This window comes from Mirounga leonina, unplaced genomic scaffold (genome assembly GCF_011800145.1).
Source record: "Mirounga leonina isolate KUSES-001 unplaced genomic scaffold, KU_Mleo_1.0 Mir_154, whole genome shotgun sequence".
In the NCBI taxonomy this organism is placed as follows: Eukaryota; Metazoa; Chordata; class Mammalia; order Carnivora; family Phocidae; genus Mirounga; species Mirounga leonina.
In genome coordinates, this window is record NW_023270389.1 from 60,325,121 (window position 1) to 60,337,123 (window position 12,003).

The following is a 12,003-nucleotide window of genomic DNA, read 5'->3' on the forward strand; positions in this document are numbered from 1 at the left end:
ATAGATAGATAGATAGATAGATAGATAGATAGATAGATAGATAGATAATAGATATAGATATAGATGATATAGATATAGATAGATATAGATAGATACCCACACCAATACCCATTGTAGTGAAATTTTTATACTCTTGGGACAAAAAGAACCTTTATAAGCTTCCTGAGTGTGTGTGTGTGGGAGGGGGAGATAAAAACAAGTCATGTACCAAGGGGCAGGGATAGAACAGCTTATGATTATCAGCAGAAGCTATTTCAAAAGGACTTCTTATAACAACACGAGAAGCGAAAAGACAATGGAATAATATCTTCAGAATATTAAATGAAAGTGATTTCCAACCTAGAAGTATAAACCCAACCAAATAGCAATCAAATGCAAGAGAATATTAAGAATATTTTCAAACATGCAGGGTATATCAAAAACTTACTTTCCAGGCACCAGGATGTAAGCCACCAAAATGAGGGAATCAGCCATGGGAAAGAAAGGCATAGGATATAAAAGTGAGAATAAGAGAATTCCCAGAATGATGGCAAAGGGGGATAGCAGTACAACAGCTGGGCCCTGATATACCGATGGCATCTGTCCAGGCTGCAGGAACGTGACCCAAGAGACAGGATGATATCAGGATGCCTTCTTTTGTATCATCTTTTTATACTAGCTCAGGGAAACCATTTCACCTATTTTTTTTAATTTTTTATTTTTTTTAAAGATTTTATTTATTTATTTGAGAGAGAGAGAATGAGAGAGAGAAAGCACATGAGAGGGGGGAGGGTCAGAGGGAGAAGCAGACTCCCCGCCGATCAGGGAGCCCGATGCGGGACTCGGTCCCGGGACTCCAGGATCATGACCTGAGCCGAAGGCAGTGGCTTAACCAACTGAGCCACCCAGGTGCCCCAATTTCACCTATTTTTTAATAGATTTTTTTAACGTTTATTTATTTTTTAGTAATCTGTACATCAGATACGGGGCTCAAACCCATGACCCGGAGATCAAGAGTCACATGCTCTTCCAACTGAGCCAGCAAGGTGCTCCATTAAGACAGTTTTAGATTTACAGAAAAACAGAATATAGTGCAGACAGTTCCCATATAATACCTTCTCACCCAGTTTCTCTTCTTATTAACATCTTACATGAGTTTGGTTTGTTACAACACATGAGCCAATATTGATGCTTTGTTATTAATTTAAAGCCCATAGTTAATCAGATTGCCTTAGTTTTTACTTAATGTTTTTTTCTGTTCCAGGATCCCAACCAGGATACCACATTACATTGAGTAATCAAATCTCCTTTGGCTTCTCTTGGCTGTGATAGTTTCTCAGACATTCCTCATTTCTCATGACCTTGAGAGTTGGAGAAGTACCGGTCATGGTTTTTTTATTTTTATTTTTATTATTGAAGTATAGTTGACATACAGTGTTATATTAGTTTCAGGTGTGCATCATGGTTACCGGACAATTCTATACCTTACTCAGTGCTCACCTTGATAAGTGTAGGACCATCTTTCACCATCCTACATCGTTACAATATTGACTATATTCCCTGTTCTGTATTTAACTAATGACATCTTTTTTAAATTGTTATGTTAATCACCATACATAACATCATTAGTTTTTGATGTAGTGTTCCATGATTCATTGTTTGTGTATAACACCCAGTGCTCCATGCAGAACGTGCCCTCTTTAATACTCATCACCAGGCTAACCCATCCTCCCACCCCTCTCCCCTCTAGAACCCTCGGTTTGTTTTTCAGAGTCCATCATGGTTCGTCTCCCCCTCCGATTTCCCCCCCTTCATTCTTCCCCTCCTGCTATCTTCTTCTTCTTCTTCTTTTTTTTTTTTTAACATATATTGCATTATTTGTTTCAGAGGTACAGATCTGTTATTCAACAGTCTTGCACAATTCACAGCGCTCACCATAGCGCATACCCTCCCCAATATCTATCACCCAGCTACCCCATCCCTCCCACCCCCCAAGAGCCAAGATGTCCATCGATAGATGAATGGATAAAGAAGATGTGGTATATATATACAATGGAATATTATGCAGCCATCAAAAGGAATGAGGTCTTACCATTTGCAATGACATGGATGGAACTGAAGGGTGTTATGCTGAGCAAAATAAGTCAATCAGAGAAAGACATGTATCATATGACCTCACTGATATGAGGAATTCTTAATCTCAGGAAACAAACTGAGGGTCAACTAATGACATCTTGAAGAATTTCCTTCTCAATCAAAAACTACCCCTTTCCTATCCCTGCCTCACTTTATTATTTTAATTGAAGGTCAGTGGATAAAGGAAGAAGAAACTTTTTTATTCCCTCCAACCTCTAAAAATATCTTTTTTGGGGAACAGAAATGACTAATGCTGAAATACACTTTCATCTTTAGAAGTGTTTTTGGAATGAATGTTAACTTGACTCTCCACAGCATCTTAAGGAAGGCAAATGGTTTGAGGTGGGAGGAGATATAAGGGAAAGAAAGTAATGCTCAGTTTCCTTCCCTGGCCTTTACCCATTCTACTTCTCTCCCCAGGGGTGCACACACACACTCGCACACACACTCACACAGTTTGTGGGGAAAGAAAGCTCAATGCCCTCCTTATGAAGGAAGGAGAGGTTACAGAGATATTATGATGCAATGAGGACCATATGAAAGACACAGGTAACATTATGAGGTCAGGATTTTTACTGAAATGCTTCCCTATATGAAATGCATTAGACTAAGCCAGGGTTCCTCTCTGCTAAGGTCCTAGTGGCAACTCTGACTCCTACCCACAATATGAGATTTTAAGATCAAAGGAATGCAACCTGGGACAAAAGTTGAGACAGCAGGGAAGCACTGTAACAACTGGAAGGTTTTTCAAGTTGACAAATTTGTGCTCTTTCTCTCTGCACAGAAATAAGAGATTCCCTATATCCCTATGGATATCAGGGAGGAAAAGCGTTTAAGCACTGAACTTCAAATTAGCAATTTCAGGACAGCCTTGAAGGAGTTTGAAAAATTGGTTGAACATGTAGCGGCCCAGAAAAGAGACGAAAGAGCAGGCCTGTTTATCCAAAAAGAAGGTAAGATCAGCGATTAGAGACAGTCAAATTGGGTCTGTTGATGAGAACCGTAAAATGTTTTAAGCCATCAAAGAGAAGCGACATAGCTTAATAGCAAAGCCATCAAATGTGGGGCCTGAGTTCTGACTCTGTCTCTAAAGAACTAAGTGGTCCTGGGGAAGCTTTGTTCACTTCTCTGAACCTTAGTTGGCTCAAATGTAAAATTAAGAGGTTGGATGAAGTGACCTCAAAGGGCTCTCCCATGGGATCTACATCCGATGGCTTGCTGGTTGACCTGGGACTCCCAGAAGTACACAGTGACCATCAGCAAGCCATGGAAACCACCCTGCCCTCTCTTTACTTAAGGGTATGGTGAGACCATAAAGAGTTTCATAAGCAGAGCAAAGTGTTTTTTTCTGAAACTTTGCTTCACTGTCTCGGCCTCTCCTCATGTCTCTAGGCTGGAATGATTTTGAGCATGCTAAGGTAAGGGGAATGGGGTAGGCAGTGGTCTGCCAAGAATATTAAAAGCAGAAAAACCGACACCATGGCCAGGGATCAAGGGGCAGTTTTAGGGCATTGTGGATGGCATTGAGGACAGCAGTGACAAATAAGGCTTACCAGCAGAGTAAAAGACTAACCGAACAAAGCCTGCTGTTACAAGGAAAAGATCAAAGCCCATATAACTGTGAAGGTGTGGGCATGGCCAGCCTCTTCATGTGCCAGGCTGTACAGCCACAAATGAGTGAAATTGTTGACTTTGGATGGTCAAACACAAGCTGGTATTATTTGAATAGCAGTTAAGAATTTATAAATCACTTTGAAAAAAAGAATTTACAAGTCACCTTAATAAATATAATTTAATTGATTCTCTTGACAATTCTGATAGCAAATATTACTATTATTGTTATTACCCCCCATCCTATTTGTTAAAGGATGGCAAGTACAGGAAAATCATCTACCCCAGTCACTCAACCTCTATGTGTTAGAGCTAAGACTCAGAGCTTCGAGATGGACTTTTTAGATGAGTGTGAACTTGGCTGGGCTCTCTAAACCACTAGACAGAACTTTTATTTTTCCCCAGTCAGCCTCTTTACCTGTCCCTGTAATCGATTTTCCAAACCTTTACCACTTTTGTTGGATACTCTCTGGATCTCAGCATCTCTCAGCCAAGTTTCCGGCATCATATGAAAAAGCAAGACCAAAAGACAAGAATTCCCTCAAAATCCCTTTCTTCCACTTCTGGGTTTCCCCAAAGCAGCTCCTGTCATTTTGTCCATCCGTCCTTCTGTCCAAGGCTATCACTTTGCTGCAACAACTTCAAAATGTCCTTTCCACTGGCTTTGTCCTCTCAAACTAAAAATATACCCAAATGTCCTGACCTTGACTTTCTCTTCCCTGTAAGCTACCACTGTATGCTTTCTTTGCTTCTCCACTAAATTTCCCCACAGCATCATCACTTAATTTTCAATCTACTCAAGTCTGACTTCTCTCATCACTTTGCTGAAAATGCTCCTACCGAAGTATCCCAGCACCTAATAAGGCTGCCAAATTCAATCGTTTTCATTTTCCAGCTTACTTGGCTGTTTCACTGCATTACTTCCAGAAACTGTGTCCTTCTGTGTCTCTCATCACACCTCTCTCCTCTTATTTTTTCTCTTTCTCATTCTTTCTTTGCCTCTCTTTTTTTTTTTTTTTTGAGCTCTGCCCATGTTCTCTCTCAGTCTTAAAGCACAGATGCCATCCACCTAGTCTTTTAAACTAGATATCTTGCTATAACTGTTGACTATTTCATGGAATCTTACTCTTGGGTTGTTACAACAGCCGTTCAATATAATCGTCTTCTTGCCAAGAGTTATTCCTTAAAAATTTTTTTAAACTGCCACATCCCTGGCTTATTAACTCAGTTCTAAAGGACATATATCTGACCTTGGCATTTAGGGCTATTCCCAGCCATGCCTCAATCTACCTTTCCAGTCTCAGCTCCTGAACTTCCCTCCAGAACTTTCGGTCCTAATACGAACTTTCCAGCATTTCCAAGCACCTCATAATACTCGTAATGACTCTGATTTTGCATGTATCATTCCCCCCAATGTAGAGTGCCTTTCCTCCCTTTTTTTGTCCCTGTAAACTTTGCTCATCTTTTAAGACCAAATCAAATGTCACCTTTCTGTAAAAACTTTCCCCAAGCAAAGCCATCCTAGCACCGTTAATGCAGTTTCTTGGCATCTCAAGGATTTCCCTTGACCTGCAGAAATTGATATAGACGTGTGTGTTCCTGTCGCTTCTCTTCACAGCACTTGAACTGTGGGTGCTTTGAAGGCTTTTTAACCCTAGGGCTAGCCCAGTCTTGTGTCCAGGAAGTGCTCCTTAAATGTGTGCTAAGCAGGGGCACCTGGGTGGCCCAGTCGGTTAAGCAGCCGACTCTTAATCTCAGTTCGGGTCTTGATCTCAGGGTCATGAATTCAAGCTGGGCATGGAGTCTACTTAGAAAAAAAAAATGTGTGCTAAGCAAACAAGTTAATCTTGCTTTCGCTTCAAGCTTACAGTCACAAAGCCACATTGAAAAATTTCCTTCCTCTATAGTATATATGTATATATGTGTATGTATATGTATATATGTATCGATACAGAAAGAATATATTCTAATATATAGTAATATATATTTTATAGAATATTATACTATAATATACTACAGCATAATGTATAGTAGACATATTATGTATCTATTATATATGTAGTATAGATTCGGTAAGAAGTAATTCCTGCTAAATTTCCTTTTCTGACAGAAGGACTGATCTGAAAGACTGAGAAGGCGAAATACAATCTTAACTTTTCAGACTGTTAATACTGGCATGCCTTCATAATCATTCATAAATACTGGAAAATATGGTCTACTTCTCACTATAGGCAGAAGTTAAGAACTAGAGAGAATGTTTTTAATGTAACAATGTCTACCTCAAAAATGATGTCAAGGAATTCATCTGTGCAATATTTCTCTTTAATCTTCTTGTCAATGACCTGATAGAATTAAAATCACCCCAGGAAAGAAAAGTTTCATCATCCTCATCTAGCCACATTTACAATGAGACACATTTACATGGAGACACATTATACTCACAGTGGTATGAATTTAAAGCAGCTAGTCTATTTGGATATCTCATAGGAATTTTAAATTTAATACGACCAAGAGGAAATGCTTTATTTTCCCCAAGAATCACGGTCCTTCCTCAGTTGCCCCTGTTTTGGTAAATAGCAGCAGAATCTGCTGAGTTTTAAAACCAGAAACCTGAGGGGGCGCCTGGGTGGCTCAGTCATTAAACGTCTGCCTTTGGCTCAGGTCATGGTCCCAGGGTCCTGGGATCCAGCCCCGCATCGGGCTCCCTGCTCAGCGGGAAGCCTGCTTCTCCCTCTCCCACTCCCCCTGCTTGTGTTCCCTCTCTCGCTGTCTCTCTCTCTGTCAAATAAATAAATAAAATCTTAAAAAAAAAAGGTATCTCATTTCCCTTGCTCTTTAAAAATAAATAAATACATAAATAAAATAAAACCAGACACCCGAGTGTCATTCTAGAATAGGATTTCTCAACTTTGGCACTACTGACATTTGGGGCTTGATGATTCTTTGTTCTGTGTATGTGAGTATGGGGTGGGGGAGGGACTATCCTGTGCATCGTAAGATGGTTAGCAACATCTCTGGCCTCTATCTACTACATGCTGTAGCACTCCCACCCCTAATTCTAACAATCAAAATTGTCTGTAGATGACGTTGCCAATGTCCCCGTGGGAGACGGAGGGCAAAACCTCCCTTGGATGAGAACCACTGCTCTGGAATCCTGCCTGTCCTTCACTCATCAATCCTGCCCCACAACAGCTTCCAATCCATTACACATCTTTGCCATTCTACTTCCAACTATATCTCACCATCTCCAGTGCTACCTCTCAGTGCCTATGTCCCTTATCATCCAATCGAGGACATTTTCGAGAATGAAAGGGGTTGTTATTAATAAGTAAATTTAGAAAATCGGCTGCCTCCCTCTGGCCAATCCTCTACTATCTGAAACCTGGACTAGTGCACTAGGCTTTCGCTGGGTTTATAGCTGTCACTCTTACCTCCTCCCAGCAGCCAGTATACTTTGAGAAAAGGTTAAGGCAATACCTTACCAGCATACTTACCATCATGCTGGGAATAAAATACAAACTGCGGACTCCAGCCTGACCCTCCTTCTTGATAATCTCACCTGACAACACTTTCCCTGGCCTCACTATACTCCATACCCACTGACCTTCCCAGAACATGCCAAATTCTGTCCAGCCTCAGAGTCTTTGTGTTTGTTTGCCTCTGCCTAAAATGCTCTTGTCTAGCTTTACACATGGCTGAATCCTTTTTGCTTATCGGGTCTCAGCTTAAATTTTTTACCCATGTCCTTAGAGAGGCTTTCCTGAGGTCCATCGCTGCCCATCACCACTGATAGATAATTTTATCACAGCACCCTATTGGTTTCCTTCCTAGTACTTAGCTCACTCTATACCTTTGTACTTTATACCCTTATACGTTTACTTTGCTACTAAGGTATGACATACAGGAGAGCCTCTAAAACATGCTAATCTTAAGTGTATAGCACAGTTAACATGGACATTGTAAACATACCTGCAGCTACCAGCCAGATCCAGACAAAGAACATTCCTAGCACCCCAGAGAGTCCCCTTATATACAGATAACCACTCATCCAATGTCTATCTCCAGTAATTTGTCTTGCCTGTCACAATCTGTAAATATTTTATTTGTTTACTTATTGATTTTATGTCTCTCCCCCTAGAATGTAAACACCCTGAGGAAGGGAACTTGTTTATTTAGTTCTAAGCTCAGTGTCTAGCTCAGTTCTCACATAACAAATTCACAAAGCATTTTTGTGTCTAACTCCTTGTCTTTAGACTCAATAGTAGCTCCCAGGTGAATCACCAAATTTGGCAAAATCGATATTCAAGCATGGGGTGTGTGTGTGTGTGTGTGTGTGTGCGTTCACACGCTGTCAAGGAACTGACCAAGAATTGCTCTTTGCTCTTGTCTCCCTTCTATCTGAGATGAGCTCTAGCAGACACTCCTGACTGGTAAAACTTTTCACAATAGGAAAGAAGTAATCCACTTTCTTATCTTTGTATTCCTGAACAAAACTCCTAAAACAGTTGAAACGTAAGCTTTGGAGGAAAAACTAAAGACCAAAATATTTTCTTCTAAGTATTATTTTAGTCAAGGGCCAAGTTATGTTTCTAATGTAAAGAGAACCTTAAAATGCAACATAATCTGGTTTTAATAGGTTGAAATATGGAAATAGATTAGAAAATAGGAAAAGGAGCTTGATAGTTACCTTGGAGTTTGGTAACAATGTTCTTGCACTTTGTTACAATGCAGATGTAATCGATCATGACAAGTTTTATGTGGCTGTGCAGGAACTCTTTGGTCCAGAAGTGAAGAATCAAGATGTGAAATGCTTTTACAGGAAACTCTGCAACAACCCCGATGCATCTATAGACTGGTGTGAGGTAGTCACTTTTCATGTTTATCATAAGAAATCCAGTATTATTTCTTCTCATTCAGAATAAATAATTTAATCCAAGTGTGATTTCGCCTGAGATCATGATCCTCAGGGCTGTGAGATCGAACCCTGTGTTGGGCTCCTCACTGGGCATGGAACCTGCTTAAGATTCTCTCCCTCCCTCTCCCTCTGCCTCTCCCCTGCTCAAAAAAAATCAGTAGATACAGTAGACAAAAAGAAAAGCAAAGAGTGAAAGGATTTGACTATCACTTTTAACAAGCTAGTAGATACATATAAATAGAACTTTGAACAAGATATAAGAAAGACACATCTTCTCAATTATGTATAGGACCATCACAAAGCTGTGCATGTATAAAACTATAAAGGACATTTCAATAAACTCCAATATAATAAAATTAGAAATCAATAATAAAAGATAACCCAAGTCCCCAAGAACTGACCAAATAAAAAAAAGAATTAATTTTGGGAAAAAAGCCTTTGAAGAATACATAATTCCTGCATTATATACATTTTTGTACAACTGAGGAAAAGCTGAAAAGCTATTCAACTCATTTTATGAGGCTGGAAATAACATGAACTGAACAAAGATAAAATGTCAGGGAATGATAGGCCAATATTACTCACAAATGTAGTTACTGAAATCCTAAATAAAATTTTAACAAGTCGAATCCAGCAGTGCATTAAAAACCATTTCTGAGTAGAACTCATCCCAGAAAAGTAAGGGCAATTTAATATTAGAAAGTCCAGTAACGTATTTCATTCAATATGTCAGGGGAGGAAAAATAATACAATAATTTTAATTAGAAGTTAGCACACTAAGGCCCATGGCCAAACTGAACAGCCACCTGTTTTGCAAACACAGTTTATTGGAACGTGGAACATTCGTCCATCTGTATATCTGTGGCTGTGTCTGCACACCAGGAATGGAATTGAGTATTGTGACAGAGACAGAATGCTCTGCAAGCTGACAGTATTTACTACCTGTCCCTTTTCAGGAAAAGTCTGCTGACTCCTGATCTTAAAATACCATGAAAATAAAAAAGATATTTGATAGAAATCCAGTAGTCATTCCTGTTTTTAAAAAGAAAAAAAAAAAAACTTTAGCAGAATAAGAATGATGGACAATTCCCTGAACTTGGTAAAAGGTGGTGTTCATTTTCTGTAGCTGCTGTAAAAAAAGATCACAAATTTAGCAACTTTCCCCTCAGCTTTATTGACATATAAAATTGGGTAAGTTTAAGGTGTACAATGTATTCATTTGTACATTTCTATATGTCAAAATGGTCACCTCCATAGGGTTAGCTGTCATGTCACATGATTACTGTTTCTTCTTTGTGGGGAGAACATTAAAGATCTACTCTGTTGGCAACTTTGAAGTATATTATGCAGCATTCTTAACTATAATCGCCATGCTGTACATTAGATCCCCAGGACTCATCCATCTTATAATTGGAAGTTTGAACTCTGAACAACATGTTTCCTTTTCCCTGATAACCACCATTTTAGTCTCTGTTTCTATGGGTTCAGCTTCTTTCGATTCCTCATATAAGTGATATTACGTCTTTCTGTGTCTGATTTATGTTACTTAGCATAATGCCCTCAAGGTTCACCCATGTTGTTGCAAATGGCAAGATTTCTTTTTTTCTAAACTTAGCAACTTCAAGAAACACACATTTATTATCTCACCATTTCCATGGATCAGGATTCTGGGCACAGCTTAACTGGCTCCTGCTCAAGGTCTCACAGGGCTGCAATCAAGGTATTCTCATTTGGAGACCCAACCAATGTAGAATCTGTTTCCAAGCTCATTCCAGTCGTTGGCTGAATGCATTCCCTTGTTGTATGACTAAGGAACTCAGCTTTTTATTGGCTGGAAGCTGGAGACAGGAAGGTGTCCTCATGTCTGCAGTTCTTTGCCATATGACGTACTACATAGGCAGTTCACAGCTCTGCTTCTTCAAGGCTTTCTCCACAGTCCCTGAAGATGGTCTTGTATAATGTAACATAGTCATGGGAGAAACAATCCAGCACATTTGCCTTATTCCTTTGGTTAGAAGCAAGTCACAGGTTCTAGGCATTCTCAAGGGATGTAGGTTCCACAAAGGTGTGACTCGTGTGTGTGGGGAGGAGGGGAGTTACGTTAGGACGTGTTCACCATAGAGACTTCTAGAAACCTCTTTAATCAAGGGTCATATTTAACAGTAAAATACTAGAAACATTCCCATTAAAGTTAAAAGCAAGAAAAGGATGCCTAGTATCTTTACTACTTTTCAACACTTTACTGGAAATTCTAAGTAATGCAAAGACAAAAAAATAAATAAATAAAAAGGAAGCAATATGTAGTAAAAGCGTAATAAAAATGTAAAAAAAGTAACTAAAAATGCAAATTGTCATTATTTGTGTAGATGGTGTAATTGTCTACCAAGAACATACAATAGAACCAGATGGCAAACTATTAGAATTAAGGGAGTTCAGGAGAATTCAAAGAAGAGAAACATGCCAGAATCAATAACTTTCACAAACATAAGCAGTAACTCTCCTGGACATTCTCACATATAACTAACAAGAAAAACAAAACAAAACAAAACAAGGTTTCCATTCACAAGAACAACAAATAGCAAAAAATGCCATGGGATAAGTCTATTAAGGAATGTATAAGACTATGACACTTTCCTGAAGGAGTAAGAGAAGATCTGGAAAATAATTAAGGGACTCAATTTGCAAAGATCCCAACTATCCCCAGTAATTTGATAGTATTTATAAACTTAATAGAATTCCAATAAAACAGACTTTTGGAATTAATACAGCTAGGCTAATAGATACCCCAACACATCAGTAATTGAATTTTAATACACTCCATGTCAATTTAATAATTCTTATAAATACTTTAGGTTGCTTGTAGAAATTGAAAAACATTCTAACAAACTTCTGGTGAGTACTAGCAAGCCCAGGATACCTATGGATTAGCATGAAGATTCTACTGTGGAGTATATTTTTAAAGCTTGTACTTTTTTGCAAGAAATGAAAAATAAGAATATGATTTTCACTTAGATATTTGCTTGATTATGACATCAAAAGCAAAAATATGAAAGCACCACATATATAAAAATATATAATCTAAATGGAAGTGGAAAGGGATCAGCAGGGAACAAGGTTCATATATCAAAGACAATGAATCATGAATGCCATGCTTACTTCTTTTTCTTTCTCTCCCTTCCTTCCTTCTTTCCTTTCTTTTCTTTTTTCTTTCTTTCTCTTTTTTCTTTCTTTCTTTCTCTTTCTTTCTTTCTTTCTTTCTTTCTTTCTTTCTTTCTTTCCTTCCTTCCTTCCTTCCTTCCTTCCTTCCTTCCTTCCTTCTTTCTTTCTTTCTTTCTTTCTTTCTTTCTTTCTTTCTTTCTTTC

General features: G+C 38.7%; 1 protein-coding gene across 1 annotated transcript in view; it reads left to right on the plus strand.

The window, feature by feature from the left end:
- Positions 1 to 12,003, plus strand: part of WDR64 (WD repeat domain 64) — a 151,190-nt gene that overhangs the window by 3,888 nt on the left and 135,299 nt on the right. The window contains exons 2-3 of the mRNA XM_035010942.1: positions 2,900 to 3,068; positions 8,458 to 8,588. Coding sequence (XP_034866833.1) covers positions 2,924 to 3,068; positions 8,458 to 8,588 — 276 coding nt within the window. The 5' untranslated portion in view covers positions 2,900 to 2,923. The remainder of the gene's footprint in view (positions 1 to 2,899; positions 3,069 to 8,457; positions 8,589 to 12,003) is intronic.